General features: G+C 47.9%; 1 protein-coding gene across 1 annotated transcript; it reads right to left on the bottom strand.

The window, feature by feature from the left end:
- Positions 1-1,569: 1,569 nt before the first annotated feature.
- Positions 1,570-19,235, bottom strand: GATA3 (GATA binding protein 3; the record flags this gene model as incomplete). Its single annotated transcript, XM_079913618.1, has 5 exons — positions 1,570-3,616; positions 7,715-7,840; positions 12,347-12,492; positions 17,522-18,120; positions 19,231-19,235. The coding sequence occupies 5 exons, from the start codon at positions 19,233-19,235 to the stop codon at positions 3,332-3,334; spliced, it is 1,161 nt and encodes a 386-aa protein (XP_079769744.1). The 3' UTR covers positions 1,570-3,331.
- Positions 19,236-19,601: the final 366 nt, after the last annotated feature.

The following is a 19,601-nucleotide window of genomic DNA, read 5'->3' as shown; positions in this document are numbered from 1 at the left end:
AAATGGAAGGGAATTTCTCTACAGAGGAGTCAGTAATGCCTGCTGTCCAGGAAGGATCACAAGAATGGTTTGAGGATTTGGGGTGGATTTGGGGTTGAGGACAGGGGGATAGTACACAGAAGAACGTGGAATCATAATGCTTCTAAATCTCTGAAAGGTCAGTGGGACAATTCACCATTGTGAGGAACATATCAGATGTGGGAAATGGATGGCATTTGAGTTTCTGAGTTTGAATTTTGTGAACAGGTGTTTTACTGAATTCGGATCCGACATGCATTACCTGGGAAGGATTTGCTCCTTTCACACAGTTTCTAGACTTAGGAAATACTAAAATGATGTCCTGCGATGAGGACTCAGCTTTAAAAATAATTCTAAACGCTTAAAAAATGGTTTAGAAAATAGACATTGCTCTCAGAAGGCAGGTTCTGAGTGTCCCCACTTGTGTCACACCTTCTGCTTGCATGGAGACCAACCCAGGGGCCCAACCTCGCCACAGTTCACGTTGTTTTTTTCAAAGGGGAATAACCTGTAAATGTCACCAGACTGAGACACTGGAACCTTGGTTTCTCTATTTCCTAATCTGCTTTTTTTTAATTAAAAAAAAAAAAGTTTTTAAATGGACTTCAACCTAGATCCTCAAAGGTATTATGTGTTGCATCAATGAAAGAAGTGTTTTCATTCAGAATTTTTACATCACGAACGTCCATAAATGGCAAAACTGTTCAACAGCTATGTAGTTTGTTTTTTTTCTATTATGTTGGCTTTTAAAATGTTTTTAAGAAATATTCCAAATCTTCACATATATTCCCATGGATGTGCTAAGTGCAGCTATTTCAAAAGCGAGGCAGAAGAGATGGAAAATTAATCAGGCGTACAATTTACTCAAGAATATTGGAGTAGCATTTTAGATCTACAATCTTGTTGTTTTTCTAGAGGAAACCCTCTCTCCTGTGGCTGTTCTAGTGTGTCTTTTTTCTTTTAAGTGAAGAAAAAAAGAAAGAACAAAACTATTGAAGCCATGAAAACATATGATAACATTCGAAAGGACAAACTGGAGAATAGTTACATAGTTGTTTTAAAATCTTTTGCGTCATCCTCCAAAAATATCTTAGAATGTAAAATCCACGTACAGAATGATAAAATGGCATTTGTCTGAGGCAGGAATAGGATCAAACGTACCACTATCGCTATAGCACCTAAAACAAAATGTAGCTGGAGTGTTGAGTTTGGGATTTTGCTACGTGTGCCCCCCACCCCTGCCCGCCCTTCTCCTACCCCCAAGAATGTCAAGAATTTGAACTCCTGTTCTTAAGGTGAAAGGGCATTCACTCAAATCTGTATGAAGGAAAAAAGTGGCAAATCCTGAAACATTGGAACTCTCCAGTAACAGCGCCCAAGTTTAAGATGGCAACAGACGACCACTGCCTTGGGTGTTTCACAAGTAACCAGAAACCGCATCCGAATTAGGAGCCAGTCAGATCTTCATTTGCATCTCAGTAATCCTCTACTTCTTTATTTCAACATTGAGCTTTAGGCTTGAAATATTTGCTAAGAAAGCAGAGAGGCGATTAACAGAGATTTTTCAGATGTGTGCCAGCGTTACACATTCTGTCAACAGAGTAAAAGGAAACTATACAGCGTAGGTTACAAAATGGTTATTTCATGTTTCGCAAACATTCCAATCAACCCTTCACTGTGATGTTATTCAATTCAACAGTAGAAAAGCAAAACAGACGTGAAGCCCAGCTCCTTTCCATCTTGCAGAGATCCAGCAACTGCAAATCCGCCCGAGAATCCGCCGAGATTTCCCAACGAGGAAATCTTCCTGTTTCTCCTGCTAGAAGATCGTCTCCTTGAGGCTAGACAAGGAGGAGGGAACGGCAGCTCAGAGAGGACCACAGAACCTACTCCAGCCTGGGCATGCCTTCCTCTGGGCTGCATCCCATAAGCCCCAAAGATCCCCAGTTTCCCAAATGAACTGATGTTGACTATCTGGGGTTTGCCTTATCTCCTAGTGAATAACTGAACAACTTTGGGCTTTGTTGTTTTGTTTTGTTTTGTTTAAACTCCTTTTGCTTCAATTAGCTAGAGCTACCAGATTTTAGAAGAGCTTGGCCGCCACTCTTGATACCATGTTATGTGGTTGTTTTTAAATCTTTTAACTTATTATCTTTTTATATTATTATTCCAACAGACTGCATGAAAGGCAGTGATCACTAACACAGAACACAACAGGGGCTAACATTCAGCCCGGTTGCTCTCAGAACCCGGGCTGTCGGGCCCGAGCCGCTGACATGCACGCGGGTAGCTCATACACTGCTACCCTCATAGCACAGGCTGCAGGAGAAGTGACAAAGGACAGATGCTCTTGTACCCTTAGAAGCTATTTAATAAATATCATTGAGGAACAAAAAGGAAAAACAAAATCAGCCCTGTGGAGCACAACCGCCTTAGGTCAACTGAACGTCATCTAGTTTATTCAACCAAAAATTGAGAGAGAAGGAAAATATTAAAACGGAAACACACACACACAAAAAAAGCAGTTCTTAACACTAGCAGGAAATAAATTTGTACAACCATTCAGTCTGTATAATATGATGAAATAAATCTACAACTTCTCTTACTTTGGTGCTTTGAATTATACATACAAACGACAATTACAGGGACTTGTTCACAAAGCATGGAGGCCTAGGAAAGTCTAACTGAACCCTCCATGGCAATCTGGGAGTGTAACGCGTTGCCCGGAGTGATAGAATTTCCTACGCAGAGGCCCACAGCTTTGAACGAATGATTCGCCTACAACATTTTTCTTTTTTTTTTTCCTTTTTTTTTTTTTTTCTTTTAATGCATCAAACTGTGACCAGGAAAAGGAAACAAAACTGGTAGTTTGTCCATTTGGATATCAGAACTAGTTTCTTCTTAATTTCCACACTTTATTTTCTTCCATCGTCCTTAAAATGCATGGCGTCCTTCGTGCCTTCCTGACAGAGGCAATAAAGTCTTCTTCTTCCAATGTACAGTATTTCTTACAATATAAGTTATATGCAATGTTTAGCGATTTTTTTTTTTTCACAGCACTAGAGAGACCCTGTTCAATAGGGAATATGAGTCTGAATGGCTTATTCACAAATGGTATCCAGATTCAGGGAGTGAGAACACAGACACCACAGCGGGCTCCTCTGTCCAAGTGGCAAACATCGTGTTGCTTTCTGCCTGCAAAAACATATAGATCCATCGGGTTTCGGTTTCATGATACTGCTCCTGCAAAAATGCACGTAGAAGGGGCTGGAGGGACTCTCGCCTGGAGATCTTTGAGCATCGAGCAGGGACCCTAACCCATGGCGGTGACCATACTGGAAGGGTGGTGAGGTCCGAAGGAGAGGCTGGAGGGCGGGTGCATCGGCGTGGGCGTGGTCAGCATGTGGCTGGAGTGGCTGAAGGGTGAGATGTGACTGAGGGAAGACATGTGTCTGGAGAGGGCGGCGGGGTTGAACGAGCTGCTCTTGGGGAAGTCCTCCAGCGTGTCGTGCACCTTTTTGCACTTTTTGGATTTGCTAGACATTTTTCGGTTTCTGGTCTGGATGCCTTCCTTCTTCATAGTCAGGGGTCTGTTAATCTAAACAGAGATCAATTTTTTTTTTTTTTTTTTACTTTATTTGGCTGGCTCTGAAATAGTGCAGACTTTCACACCCCAACCCGGGTTCCTCTGACTGCCCCATATCGGGGATCTGCTTTCAGGAGGCCCCTTCCTCCCCACCTTCCTGCCTCCTTCCCAGGGACCCAGAGTCCTGCAGGCTAGGCTTCTGCGGCGGGGGTCTGTCAGCCTCTATCAATTTCAGAAACCCAGAGGCCATAGGTAAGGTGTTCCAAGCAGGGCTTATTCATTACATTCATCTGCACCAATCATTTGGGGGAAAGTTTGCCTCAGGGAACTTTCTGTCTCCAAGGACATATTCTAGAGACCCACCCAAGATGGTTGTATTTCTCTGCTAACTGAAATATAATAATAACTTGTCTTCTTCCATTAGAATGACCTTAGACTACTTCATGAGCATGGAGGCAATGGAGGGGTTTTCAAGGGGAGAAATAATATCTTGTCTACTGGTCCAAAATCTGTGTTAGGACTGTGCAAGGCAATCGATCTTAAGTGTCTGTCTCTGCCTTGAGAAGCTAGGACCGCTTCCCTCTTCAAAGTCATGTCTGGTTGTCTCTCTTCTGACGAACTTCTCTAAACAAGAGGTGCTGTAAAATCTTCCCCTGAAATGTGTAAGTTCTGGGGTCATAATTTAATACAAAGTGTCTTTCCGAAACATAAGCTCTTGCCCACGTCACAGCCACGGTGATGACTGAAAGTTGCAATTTCTACCTGGTCCTGACTATCCACTTCTTACTAGACAAACAGCGAAACAACCAATCCACGAGAATTTAATATCCACTTACGGGGTACAAAGCTAGCCTGAAAGCACTCTCCTCCTAAAAATCAAAGACCAGGCCTGAAGTTGAGTAAAGAGACAGAGGCAAGCGCTAGTCTTCCGTCCCGTCCCCGGGGCAGCAGACCATCGCTCTCTTTCTGATAAGCCTCATGTGTTTTGTTTTGAATACACATTTGTTTTAGGGGGGTGGGGAGAAGAATCAAGAGAGGGGACTTGACAAAGCAAACTGAGGTCATTCCCCACGAGGAGTCAGAATCAGATTGACCTCAATAGCGGCCATCTGCCCCGTAGAGCAAACCAACCACACATCTGGCCGTGTTTCTGGGGAAATGGGCAAAGGGACTCAAGAGAGGGAAGGTCAGGGTCTCAGTCACTCCTGACTGCTTGGGAAACAAACAACTCCTTCCTCCAGGGTCCTCAAGGGTGGAGGAAGAGAAGATTTCATGGCTCTAGGACCTGCCTGTTTGCTCCAAAGGCTAGAAAGGGATAGTTAAGGAAGAAAGAATCTAGCAGCCAAGAAGGCCAGGCTCCGACAACACTACTGGTAGCAGCAAACCCACAGCTTCCTGGGCCTGAGCTGGGCCTGAGCTGGAGAGGGGTACAGAACCACTCCGTGGGACAGACACCTGCCTTCCCCCTTGTGCAGGAAGGCCACGTGAGTGACGACAGAGGACCTAAAAGGTCGTTGCCCAAAGAACATCTCAGGGTTCCTTCCTCAAAGTCATAGTCAAGATAAAGATGCAGCCTACAGAGGCGATAGGAATCTACTGTCACATCGAATCTCCCCCAAGATACTGCCTAGACACATGGCTCTTTACGCTGATATCTAGATATACAGAGCCAGGTATCTAAATATAATATCTAGTTACACAGATAGACACACAAAGCCAGATAACTAGTCGCAACACTGATACTGAGATAGGTAGTTATCTACACACCTAGATAAGAAAACAGGAACTAACTTAGGTCGTGCATGGTATCTCGATGGGCAGAACAAAACACAACAAGAGGAGAATGTTAATAGATTATTATCTCTTATTGTTAAATACACAACAAATCCGCCTCCTTCTGTGAATTCTTACTAAACCAGAGAAGGCAGAACCGCTCTGGAGGATGAGCACGTTTCTATCTCCCAGCCACTGGGGCCCAACCATGAAGTCGGGAGCTAATTTAGAATAGGGTGGGAGTGAGGAGTGAAGAAGGTTCCTTGACCTGTCTTTGATTTAATGAGAAATTCGTATTCTTCAGAAACAGATATTTTTTTAGATTGGACACAATTGAGAGCCTATCTCACTGCGGCTGAGTAGTCAAAGGAATTTATAGCTGGTTCGTTTCTCATAATTCCTATACTTCTGTGGAAATAGGAAGGAAGTATATATACACACACAATGCATTACTTTGAACAGAACTTTGGTACATTCTAAAATGAGAAGGTGCTTACTCTCCTCTGTTCCCTATTAGTCCTGAGGTTACTGATCTCCCCGCAAGGCGTTTCGCAATTCAGAAATCCATCCTGGCCCTTCTACTTCATCAGCCATGTTCCTTACTTCTCTGAGTCATCATTTCTTCAAGTAAAAGGGAAATCAAAATAATCTCTGCCCTGCCTACATCATGGGACTCTTTGAGGCTCAAATGTAATCAAGTAACATGAAAGTTCTTTGCAAAACCATACATTACAACCCCCAAATCATTTGATCGGCTGTACCAACCACTGGGTAGCTCATAAACCTGAAAGGCCCCAAATCTTCCAGATTTTAATCACAAATCTGCTTCTCTTCACGGCAGTGAGTAAGGAAATTCCCCAAAGTGAGAACGGGCCTGGGGTTTCATTGCTGATAAATGTACACAGACCACAGTCTGAGGACGTGTGGGAGAGAAACGATGGACTGTAGTAAGAGCCCCGTTCCGTCAGCGCCGGGCCCCTCCTCTCGAGAGCGGACGGCATATGGGCAGGGAGGTGAGTGTTACGGGGGTCCCCAGGAATCAAATCAACTCATTCCCAAGAAGCACAAAAGGACTAGTTGCTGGGGTCACCCTGGGAAGTTCTCCTGTGGTTCAAAAACGCTAACCAAAAAAGCTTCCTCCCCAATTCCCAGGTGTTTTTGGTAAGATGCGTTGACTGTCAGAATGGTTCTGAGCAAAGCCCTCCGCCTTTCCCCATTCGCTCCCAGACATTACCAAAATCAGACTGGTCAAGAGACTTCAGGAGAACCGGACAGAGCCAGAGAGATGATGTGAGAGAGACAGGGAAAGACAGACAGAGACAGACAGACAGAGACAAAATTCTTTCTCTGGGATCAACATAAACTTCTGGCCTCATAAGGGTCATGGCCTGTCAGCCAGAGTTGTTGCAGGGAAAAAAAAAAAAAAAGCTGAAAAATTTTTTTAAAGGTAAACATATTACAAAATGGGAGGACCCCCAAATTGAAAGATTAAAAATGACACAGCCAAACCCATGTGACTGACTGACAATTATCATTCTGCTAATGTGATCTAGAAGGAGAAAAGCATTCTTTTCCCTGGTAAGGATAACCTCCGTCGGCTGCTTTGCAAGAGTTCCCCTGGTGAGGACAAACTCAGCAGATGAAATCTCTCATCTCGTATCTTTTATTCAGAGAATCCGTTTAAAATTCACCAAGGCTCTTTACCCCTCAGTGACTGAATCGCCCTGAACTCCTGTGCCGTGCATTACAATCCTATTTACCTTTCTCTTTTCACTGGCTCATTCTCTTTTTTTTTTTTTTGCAAAACGTTTAAAAACTCAAGGAAACATCAAAATATGACTGGTGACTTTGGTTTTTCCAAGAGAAAGATTTTTCTCCCCTTAAAAACCCAGACCAGGCCCACCATGCGTACTGTTTCCAATACAAACTAAGGGGCTGGGTCATCTGCTTCAGAGTCTTCAATCTCAGCAAGGCTACGCTGTGCCGAGTCCCTTCCTACACTGGGTCCTATTGTAGTGCCTTTTCTGAGCCTTGTCATTGGGCGATTCAAATGGATAACCAACAAGGACCTACTGTAGAGCACAGGGAACTCTACTCAGTATTCTGTAATAACCTAGATGGATAAAGAATCTGAAAAAGAATAGATATAGTATAGGTATAACTGAACCACTTTTGCTGTACACCTGAAACTAACACAACATGGTAAATCAACTATACTCCAGTAAAATTCTTTTTTAAAAAACTCAGAAAGGGGACCAGGGAAGGGGGATGCTGGGCACTGGGCCTCATGCGAAGGGGGCCATTCCGGGAGGAGGGGCGGGTCCCCGGGACACTTACATTGTGCAGCTTGTAGTACAGCCCGCAGGCATTGCAGACAGGGTCTCCATTGGCATTTCTTCTCCAGAGAGTCGTGGTTGTGGTTTGACAGTTTGCACAGGACGTACCTGCCCTTCTTGCTGCTGACTGGGGAGCGGGAAGAGAGGGGAGGATAAAAATCAAAACAAGTGTTAAATGGGTTTGCAGAGCTACGGAGGCCAACTCAAAAAAAATTATCACTGAAATCAAAACTAGCAAGTGGCCCACATGAAAGTAATAAAGATCCCCAAAACCTGCATCTAGAAGAAACATGAAGCCAATCCACTGGCATAGGAGCAGGTCAGACCATAGTCCGGTGGTCAGCACACAGCCTGCTGTCCCCTGGGGAAGGATTCGGGAGGATGAGAAAGCCGACATCACCTCACCGACATAACGAGCCCCCCTCCCTCCCCCCAAAGTTTTCCAGATCTTTCATTTTTATGGGTAGCAATTTTGAATTAACCAGACTCGTTTGGGTACCAGGCTCTCAGTGGCTTCCTCTGCCAGGCCTACAGGCGGTCTTTTTCAAGAGCAACTGCCCAGAAAAGCAGTTCTCAACAAGGATACTGGTCATCACAATAGAGCAACAGCCAAGGAAGAACAAACCCAAGCATCAGAAGCGCTTTCTAGATCCCAAATCAAGAAACGCTGGATGATAAGGAGGGCAGAGTGCTGACAGAATGAGAGAACGTCTGCGCACGTGTGGCTGGCACCCACGGGATGGGCCACGGAGAAAGCACCAAGCCAGACATCCTAACTGAACAAGACCTCAGCCAACTTGCAGGCATCCTAACTGTGCACGGCCCACGCTTTCAGATTTGGTCACTCGTGGTGACAGCCATCTTCAGGTGGCTTTCAGTTAGTGAGACAAACTGAGAGGAACAAGGAATTTTGCAATCCACCAGGAACACTGGCCCCGCTCCTAACTTCATTTCATTTCACCCTCTTGAAAGTAGGTGCTTCCTATCTGCTGTTCACAGAGCAAAATGGTTACAGGTCAGATGTCAGCCCCAAGCTGAATTTTCATTATTTGATTGTGTCACTGCCCTCATTTCCTTTAAAAGGGAGATTTTTCTTTCACTTTTCGACGCACTTAAATGTAGAAGGGGACTATTTCCTATGTCCATACGTTAAAAAAGAAAACTTAAGCTCAAAAACTTTTGAAAGGAAATGAGGTTGGGTCACTTGTAACCATATATCTCTCATCTCCTCACACCCCCTTGCAACATAAAAAGAAAATTTCAACTGCAAAATTATTTCGGTCCCTGGGACTCAAAGATATTATCAAAGGCAAGAGAAGGAGTAAGAATTCAGCTGGTGGGCTTCCCTGGTGGCACAGTGGTTGAGAGTCCGCCTGCCGATGCAGGGGACACGGGTTCGTGCCCCGGTCCGGGAAGATGCCACATGCCGCGGAGTGGCTGGGCCCGTGAGCCATGGCCGCTGAGCCTGCGCGTCCGGAGCCTGTGCTCCGCAACGGGAGAGGCCACAACAGTGAGAGGCCCGCGTACCGCAAAAAAAAAAAAAAAGAATTCATCTGGTCTTTATCTGTGATCAAGAAAACTCTGGCATGGTTATGAAAGCACAGAACGAAAGGACAGGGATCAGGGTGTGCTTTTCCCTCAGTATTTTATCCAGCAAGAAGTTGGGCCAAACACCCGAAGAGGTCAGATGTTGAAAACCCACTGGCAATTCTGAATGAACCAAGCTGATTCCTTTCCTTTCAAAGCTACTCAATTGTTCCACAGAGATGCTGCCCCTTCCCACAGGTTTAAATAGCAGAGCTGTGGCTTTTTTCATTTGTTTGTTTGTTTTTAGTAATTCTTAGTTTCTGCGTCCTGAGGAACTAGAAAGGAAAAACAGCTCTTCTCCCTCATAACTGAGAAGGTTCTACTTTTGAGTTGTCCGTTTGGAAAATAATTCACCGCAGTCCAAGGGTGCTGTCTCTTATCCCACATGCCTCTGGTCCACCTGCCTTTATGAAACGTGATAATTTAAGACTTAACCATTGCTCTTGTGTACTCTTGGGAGGAAAACGATATATGAAATTGGTGCTTAAGGATTTTGACAACTACATGATCATGTGATTATTATTATAGTCCTGGACTGGTCTTCCCCCTTTAAAAGAAATACCTGGATATAATAGACTAATATCTACGCAAGTGCCGGATTTCCCGGCCCAACAACTGAGAAGGGATGGTACAAGTGCTCAATGCCAACCGATAAAATAAGAGTTCCAAATAACCACGCTCATGGTGCAGCCCTTTGCAGTGTATTGAAGGTAACATGAATCCAAACAGGCTTAGACTTTATGAGGATTTATACAGAACCTCTAAAAGTCACAGTTTGGGTCACTAGCAGAAGACAAAGTACATTAATAAAGCAAGCTAGTTGTGAGACTTATGAAAATCTTGCAACACTAGGAAAACAATTCTATGGGTCTTCCCTTCTATTTCCTGCACGAGTTCATTCAGTGTTAGATATGCATCTATGGAAGAGCTGACTACACAGAGCGGGCAGGCGGGGTGGTCTTCAGCAAGTCTGCAAGTGTGCAAAAGCAGCGAACTGGAGAGACAGAGCAGGGAAGGAGGAACAGGAAATATAGGAAAGAACAAAGTTCTAGATATTCAGAAGTCAAATATATCTAAGGGCTAAAAAGATACGTATATATATCCTGAATGGGCCCCGAGTATCTCTCTGGAGCATGTGAATTCTATGGAACTAAAAATAAAAAAACACCCGGAAGAGATGAGTAAGAAAGAGAAGGCAGCTTCACATGTGATGGCGAAGAAACTCTAGAATTAAAAGTAATTATTACTCAGAGTTCTAGAGATTTCTTATGAAAGGTGAATGAAGACAAAATTATGTAGAATGCAAGTCCAGCCCTCCTGTACAATCTACCCAGACAGAAGAAACCCCAAGAAAATGTCAAATGTACTCTTGCTTATCAACCAGACAACTACGGGGTCAGACACTTCACTGCTCTCTTTTTCCTTCTTTACTTTTACATTAAAAAAAAAAAAAGTCCAATTATAATGGTACCATGACTTATTTTAACAAGAAGTTTTTTGTTGTTAGTTTTCTTTCTTTTGTTTTCCTTTCCTTTTCTTTTTTTCTCTCTTTTTTTTTTTTTTTTTCCTAAGGCCAGGTTTTGAGTGATTCAGAACATTCTTTTGTGGTGCGATCATATTCATTCTGTGCTAACATCTCCAGCCATTTTTTTTTTTTCAAACACGTCTTGTTCTGATACGTTCAAACATCTTGATGTTTAAGTTGGGGAAGCTGAGTTGTTGTTTATGAGTTATCTCCAGAGCTCAGATATCCGGCAGCTTTTTCCTAGGAAGTTAGCTTTGCACATGAGAGAAAGGAAAAAAAAAAAGTACCAAAGAGCATGGGGACAAGTCGGGGGAAGGTTGAGAGAGCTGGAGAAAGGGGCAAAGATCAGAAAGAATAAAGCCTAGAGACCTAGGATTGCCAAAAATTACAGTCACGTGGGCGCTGCCATCCCTAGACAGATTTTCCTTCTTCTGAAGAGGATGTGAAAGGTGTTGATTTGCACTAACATCGGATGGAGAAGACAAATAATTCTTTAAAAAGAATGCAGAGGATTTGGGAAGGGTCCACCTTAGAATCTGAGGGATGCGGCTTCATCCATTAATTTGCATGGGGAAATTCCCCTCCTCCCCTCTCTACTTGGTGAATCACCACAAAAAGCATTTTGATCTCTTGACTGTGGTTACAGTTATCATTTGCCAAGCCTGCTTTTATTTGTCTGTTACATACACTTGCTATTCAATCTGGCCTGAGATTCCAAAGACAAGTTTGCAAATGAACCTCTCAGGCTAGTTTTCCTTATAAATGCTTGCCAGGGCCAGGTTTTCTCAAGTATTCCTAGGGGTCAAGAGGTTTAAGAAGGGGACAAAGAGGGGGGAGAGAGGAAACTATCACCCGACCGGCAGGAGTTCAAAGGGAAAATAAGACCAGACACTAGGGGAGACCAAGAAGCAGGACAGGAATCGCACAGTTCTCCCCGCAGGAATTACCTGTGGCAATTCCTCAATTCTTCGGACGAAGGAAGAAGAAAAACTCCACTGAGCCCAATGGCCGCTGTTTGTGAAATTCAGTTAATTAGCCCTGGCCCATGAGATCTCATCCGTGTCACTAAGGCAACCCTGAGACTGTAATTACTTCCTAGGAGCCCACTTGTATGACTTCAGAAACAAGTTCTGGGTGGCACCTGGGACACTCCATCCCCGTACTGAATTCCTCTGTGACACCGTGACTATCAATGCATCTTAAATCAGTCACCCTGGTCCTGTGAAAGCAATCATTCTATCAGTGAAGACGTTTAAGATTTGATAACCCAGAAGTGAGCATCCTTAAAAATGTGATAAGTGACTTAAGAACCATGGAGGGGGAGAAAGGCAGGGGCGGGGGGCCCTTTCTGTATATGTAATTTGCAAAAAAGAAAACAAAGAAGAAAAAAGAAAACTATCCCAAGCGAGCTGATTTTGAGCCGTCCTGCCAATTTCCAGCAGAAGCCCTTCTTCCTGAAGAGAGGAACTTAAAGACACAAAACGGAGAGTGTCGGGCCAGTGCTTCCCTAGGACAACTCACCAGCCTTCGCTTGGGTTTGATGAGGGGCCGGTTCTGTCCGTTCATCTTGTGGTAGAGCCCACAGGCGTTGCACAGGTAATGCCCTGTTCCATCTCGACGCCACAGCGGGGTGGACGTTGCCCCACAGTTCACACACTCCCTGCCTTCTGAAAACAAGATCACACATAAGTCACTTATGGAAGGAAGACACACAGAAAAGCTGTCAGCAGAATTAGGCAATGAAAGTTCAATGGAGAACTTCTTCTCTATCTCTTTTTTCCTCTTTTGGGGAACTTGCCCAGCTCCCTTGAAGGTGGCTCCTGAGTTGAAAAGAGTTACTGTGTGACACTTTCATGGCCTAACCATTCCCCGTGGACACACACACACACAGCTCCCAGCCCAAGAAACAGCACAGGAATCAGTAGCAGCAGAACCTCGTCCTGGGCCTGCCTGACTTGACGGGGAAGGTCAGGCAGAGCCAAGGAGGAAGGCGAATTTCAACTTGAAACAGTTCCCTGAGAAAACCCTGAGCCCCGGTCGATGGCGAAAGCACAACATTCCATTCGCTTCCCTCGGACGAAAACAAAGATGATCCATTATCGTCACCAGCTCTGTCTATGCGGATTGATTAAATAATGAAGATTACGATGGGGCCAAAGGAGAGATTCATCGATAGCTAGATGGAGAAACAGATAATCCACAGATGAACAGATGGATCAATTGGCTGATTGATTTTAGCACCGAGGGCCTTAGATTTTACTTCCAATAAAACTGTAAGATGTCCCCGGCTGGCAAGAAATAGATGAAGACCCAGCAGGGTCCACTCATTCATTCCCCCATCATCTTTTTTACTCTCTAGAAAAAACCCAAGGTTTTCTGTGGTTTTCCAGCCACTGAGACCCCAGTCTGAAGGTTGGAGGGAAACGCAGAGCAATCTGGAAGGCGAGGAAGCTGGAGATGGGGAGGGAGGGAAACAGAACGAGGGGAAGCGCTGGGAGGGGCAGAGTCAGGAGAAGGGGCCAGTTTATGGGGGGAGGGCAGGGGGGAGGCCCTTGGGTTGTGGCTCATTAACCAAGACTTGCCTGCAGTCGCTCTTTTTCCAAAAAAAACAAACAAACAAAATCAACAGAAAACCGGCCAGGCCGGGTTGAAACAGCACTCAGTCCCGGGGCTGGAGAGTGACGGGGACCCACCTCGAGAGCGAAAGCCCCGGGAGAGAATCCCTCCAGATACCATTTTAGGAGGAGGGGAGTTTGCTCACAGAGTTCTTCTCAACTTCCCCGAGAGGAAGAAGGACAGGACGGTTTCTGGGAGAACCTGCCCCGCTCCTGGGGGGCCTCGTTCTCCTGGCGAGGACGCACCAGCCTCACTGCCAACCGAGAGGGACCCAGGAGGAGCCCCCAACCCTACAGGGCCAGTGGCTTCAGCAGAGCTGGTGCCCCCCAGAAGAGGAGTCAGGAAAGGGTCTTTAGGGTGCTGGGAAGGGGCTCGGGGATGGTAGGGGAGAAAGATGAGCCCCTACCAGTTGTTTTAAGAGATTAATCAGCTGACCCCAAGCTACCAGGAAGACGGGGTGGAGGAAGGGAACCCGCAGGCAGGACGCTTGGGAATCTTGACTCCCCACGAGGAGGGCAAGGCCAGCCCAGGGCCCGGGGACCCCCAGACCAAGGATGAGGGTGGCAAGGAATTTACACCCCTGAGCCTGGGCTTTTCTCCAGGGACAGGCTCTCAAAAAAAAAAAAAAAAGTTAAGGAGTTGAGAGATTTCAATTTCTTGCTCCAAATTCCAAAAGTTCTTAACCCGGGGTCTACAGAGAGCCTTCCAAGCACCCCTGAGATTATCCACAGAAATGTGGCCCTCATGGGCCAGGAGCATTTGCTAGGCATCCAGCAGCTCTGAGTAGGCTCTGGGCTGAATCACATCCAGGTTCCTCTGCTCTGGGGTCACAAGCCTTCGGGACGTGGCTGCTGAAGGTGGGAGAGGCACGGGGGGAGGAGAGGGCGAGTGGGTGAGGAGGTGTGGCCGCAGGCATAGCCAGGGCCCCCGCAGTGCTCGTGCCCCCGGTGGGCGCTGTGTCAGCCTCTTCTGGGGACACTGGCCAGGCCTGGCACGCTCCCCATCCTGTGCAGACAGGGGCCTCGGGCTCCCAGCCGTTTTGTCCCAGACCTCTGGGGGTTTTCTCAGGCTCCCAGTCCCCTGCATCCCCAGCAGCTCGGGCTGGACTGCCCCGCTCCTGGGCACCTGGGCCAGGGGATCTCCCTGCCTGACACGATTAGTCTGATTTCCTTTCCTTTGTCAGCCAGTGGGGAGAATAACAGCTTCCTTTTCCGAGGGACCTTGAAAGCCAGCAACAGTTGCTTCTCCAGCAATTGCACATTAGAGCAATTTTCTGTCTTGATTCACTCGGCAAGTTTGTGATTGCCTTGCGTGGCTTTTTCTTATTTTATTTTATTTTTTTTCTCTCCTTGTTGCCTCTCATCTGTGACTTCAGCAAACAAGCAGTTTTCCTAACGGAGGCCCTGACTGTCTCCTGCTTTCTTTCTCCTCGCTCACCGCCTGCTGTGAGCTGCTCAGACAGACACCTCGCTCTTAGGTGACAACCACAGCGCCGGGAGGCCTCCTCACGCTCAACAGCCATTTTCAAACACCCCTTGGCCTCCGACTGAAATCCTGAAACTGAGGCCGGACTGAAGGAGTAGGGAGGCTGCAGAGAAAAAGGGGGAGCTGGATGCCCACGGTGGAGGGGGTGGGAGCTAAGAAATGGTCCCCCCACACACACACACACAAAAGGCTTGGTGTCTTGTTTGCAAAGACACATCTCAGCCCGGACAGCCCGGGCGTTAAAAAAGCAATAGGTGCTCTAAACCACAACTCAACCGTTTCTCCAAAATGCGACAACCCTCCCTTCTCTGGGCTCCTCCTTCAGACGATAGCAAAGAAGAGGTTAAAGAAAAAAAAAAAAAAAAACAGAAAAGCAACCACTAAAACCAAGAGAATCCCCTTCTCAGGAATTCCCACTCCTTCCACCCTCTTCACGGAGCCTCGAAACCTGCCCTGCGCGCTCCACGTTCCCGAAAGTCCCAGCTCCCTCGCCGCCCAATTGTGTTGCTCTGGGTTTTTCTGACTGTGAGAAAGGAATAAGGAGGAGGAAGTCAAAAGCCAAATTTAAACCGGCTCCTCTCCTCTCCAAAAAAAATAAAAGAAAATAGGTATACAGGTACCCCTGGTTCTGGTTTAGGGAAACCACAGCCCTCGCCCTCGCCCCTCCCCCCTCCCCAAATGTCCCGGTCTCCAGGGAAGACACAGAAAAGCCAGGCAAACCCGAAGGCAGAAGGTGTGCCCGATGGAGGGGGAGAGATCACATGCGGAAATGAGGGCAGAGGACGAGAGGCATTTGGAAAAGTCACTCTGGCCCCTCCCTACACAAACCACCACCCCAGCCTCAGACACCACGATCTGGCCCCCAACTTCTTAGCCCTACCAGAAAAGAGAACTTCCCCCCAAAAAATCCCACCCCGACTTCAAAATGGACAGGTTGTTCTCTTACTGCCGTCAGCCTCGGAGCCCTGATCGAGCCCCCTCCGCCCCGCCCCCGCTTTTGTGAGCAGATCTGTACCCCGCTTCCCGGGGACCCTCCACTCGCCGAGGCAGCCAGGCCACTTTCCTGCCCTGTGCTCCCTTCCTCTTGCTTTCTCTTCAGCTCCACCAGCGAGCCTACCTCCCTCTCCCTCTGCCGACTTTCATGTACTGAACACGCAGGTCTGAGTTTTCTGTCAGCCTAACCGCATCCGGGCTCTATTAAAGTTCCTGGCTCGGGATAAACAATGCAACTGTCGCGTGCAGCAGTCTGAAAATAATTGGATTAGCTAAAACATATCAACTAAATAGAGACAGTCCTGCCCAGGCAGTCGGAGTGAATGTCACCCTGGAAAAAAACCCTGGAAACTGATCTCATGGTCACTGGGCACCCAGAGCCCTCCCTCGGAAGTTTTCTAAACCCCGGTTTTGCAGGTTCTGTTTCAAGACTGGTTGTCTCATCCAGCAAAGACAAGTGATTTCCACCACTTCTGTGTATACAGAGTCTCTACAGAGAGAGAGCAGAGGGTACCCAGTTGGGACAGACCAGGACAGAGACTGTCCACCCTGAAATGGACACCCCCAAGGAGACATGCCAATCTTCCCCAAACCATCTCAAAAAATACAGTGAAATCTCATCTCAGAGACTCCCCGACTCTGTTTCAGCTGCTTCGACATTGGTGGTGGATTATTTTATTTTTAAAGCAGAAATACTTTGTGCGGGCTTTCCTGTTTCTTTCCATGCCAGCCTCTACACCAAGAGAATAAAGCTGGGGTGTGCTTTTCTGAGAGAAGATGGGCAGAGGAAGCAGAGACACACCTGGGCAATCTTTTTCCATCCTTCCTAACCCCTCTGGCTTCAGATCAGTCGGGGAGTAGCTCGTAAGACGCCTTCCTTCCCTGCCTGAGCTCGCAGCACTGGAAGATACTGCAGTTAACTAGCCCTTCTGACTTCCACTGAACTGCCTCCCCAGGGCAGAGCCCACCTCTCTACCCAGAAGTCAGGATGGGAGACTTCTTTTCCACGCAGAGAATGTGTGTCCTGTCTTTGCCACGGTCCCGCCCCCGGCGAAAAATATACACACGCTTTATTTATACATGTCTGTGTGAAGGGCTGTCCTCTGGTGACTGTATGACCCCCTCTGAGCTGAGCGGAGGAGAACGGTCAGGATGCAGAGGCCAGGGGGGTCAGAGGAGGGACCTGTGTTTGTTTGGGTTTCAGGAGGTTTCGTTTTTAGCACTAAACACTAAAGATGTATTCCCTCCCCTTCCATTTGCGCTTGGAAACTGACTAAAGGTTACTGCCAGCACCCAGAAGTTCCCTGGCAGGACAGGCAGGAGATGGGGGTTTGTTTTTGTTTGTCTTTTTCCTTCCCCAGCTCTTGCGGGTGGCTTTTTAAATCAGATCTCACTTGCCCTCTGCTCTGAAGACAGGAATGAGAGAGGACACACCTCATTCTTTCCCCACTGGAAGAATGGGAAGATATTAAATCTTTGAAGGGTCTGAACGGCCACCCAGCCCCCGGGAGGGGCTGGAGAGCACGCTCTAGTCCCTGTCCCGGATTTTGGAGCAGGGAGGGGGGCGAGGGGAAAGGTCTCGAGGGGAGAGAACGTTCCTACCTGTGCTGGATCTGGCCTTGGGCCTCGACTTGCATCCGAAGCCAGTGGGGGAGCCCCCGAGCAGGCTGCTGGGCGGGAAGAGTCCGGAGCTGTACTCGGGAACGTAGGGCGGGTAGGTGGTGATGGGGTGGTGGGCTGAGGCCGCCGCCCCTCCCAGGGTGGTCATGCTGCTGCGGGGATGCGCCGACTCGAGCTTCATGCTGTCAGGCAGAGGCACCTGGTACTTGATGCACTCCTTCTCGTCCTGGCGGCCCGAGCCGGCTGAGCCCGGGGTGGACAGGGACGGGTCCGGGGAGACGTCCTTCGGCGGGGTGGGTGGAAAGGTGAAGAGGTGCGGGCTGGAGTGGCCCGCCGACAGGGACGAGGACGAGGCTGGGGGGTAGACCGACAGGGGCCCCGGGGAGCCGTGGTGGATGGACGTCTTGGAGAAGGGGCTGAGGTTCCAGGGCGAAGCGGTGTGGTGGCTGCCCAGCGCCTTGCCGCCGTCCAGCCAGGGCAGGGATCCGTGCAGCAGAGGCGGCCGGCACACCTGGCTCCCTGCGTGGGTAAAGGCGAAGGCCCGCGAGAGAGACAGGCGAGTGAGAGTAGCCCCCAGAGGCCTTCAGGCACCTGGGCATCCTCCTCCTCCACCCCAGCCTCCCTGGCAAGACAACCCCCACACAGACCGGACCTCACACTCCCCGATCTTGGGGGCCCCAGCAGGACCTGGGCCAACACACCCCCTTCACCCCTATCTCCCCACCAATGTCCCATCAAATCCAGGGAATTAAGGGCCTGCGTCTGACGCCCAAGGGGTGCTGCCGTGGAGCGAGAAGGGCCCTGGCTTCCTTGGCCTCTCCAGACACACTTTCTGAATCGCAGCCCTGAGGTCCCTCTCTGGAACCTGACTTGATTTATTGGTTTCCTTCAATGGCCCAGCGGCCCCCAGCCCAGACCTAATCCCAGGCAGCCTGATAAGAGGGTGGGCTGGGAAGGATGAGGGCTGACGGGGTGAGCCACACAACCGCTCAAAGCCAGGAGAACACACGGACCCTAAGAGAGGCCCAGCTGCAGAGCCGGCTCCCCAGGCCCAGAGCAGGGAGAGGGCCTGAAAGAGAGGAGAGGGAGCACTTTAGGGTTACTTGCACGTAACCCCACTTCACTGATTGCTCGGAATTGGCCCGGCCTGGAATGGGATTTGCAGGGAAGTGAACCGCTCAGGCTGTCGGAGAAAGTTTCCAAGCCTGGACTCTGGGATGGTACTTCTATCTGCCGTTCTCACCCTCCCAGATCCTACTGGAAAAAAATAAAACGGGCCCATATGCCCCCAGAGTTGTGACTCCACCCGTGCAATACGTGCATTTTCACCTGAGCCCCTGAGACACAAAAAATTCCAGTTTCTGTGTCTATTTCACTCACACACACAGTAAACAGAGCTGTCGTTTGAAATGCAGAGTTTTAAGGCAGCTGTAACTCAGACCAGAAGAGGCTCTGAGAGGGGTAAGTTTAAACGGCAAGTACAAATCCACACACTTATTGATCTTTTAATCCAGTACCTGTCTCAGCGTTTGACATTCTATTTAACCATTAAGAACAATACCGAAACTAAAATCTTAAGAGAAAGGAAGGGGAGGGGAGTCGAGGGGGAAGGAGAGCTCTCCGCACACCAAGGGTCAAGCTTCACATTATGCAGGAAGTAGTATAGTAAATAATATTAAGGCTGCATCTACCGCATTTCCACTTAACTGCTGATCTGCACAGGACAAGAGCAAAGAGCGCCCCAGCCGCAGAAGCAATTGTTTGAAACCTGGTGACAGCAGGGAGGAGAACGCCTGCTGCCCTAGGGGCTCTGTCATCGGCCCCAGCCCCGGGATCTAAGTCGGGGAACCAAGGCAGACCTCAACTGAGATGGCCTCACAGCCCCTCTGTCTGAAATGTTGCCATTTCTTCTTTGGGAACATGCTTACAGATGCGAAGCCTTAAAAGCCTTTTCCCACCAACTACATGGGGCTGGGTTTCTCTCTACCATTTCAGAACTCTCCTGAATTCCTCAAGGTGAAGGAGAAAGAAAAAAAGAAAAGAAAGAAAGAAAGAAAAGAAA

Source organism: Stenella coeruleoalba, assembly GCF_951394435.1.
Source record: "Stenella coeruleoalba genome assembly, chromosome: 2".
In the NCBI taxonomy this organism is placed as follows: Eukaryota; Metazoa; Chordata; class Mammalia; order Artiodactyla; family Delphinidae; genus Stenella; species Stenella coeruleoalba.
The sequence above is the reverse complement of the archived record's forward strand: the minus strand, read 5'-3'. Positions and strand labels throughout refer to the sequence as shown.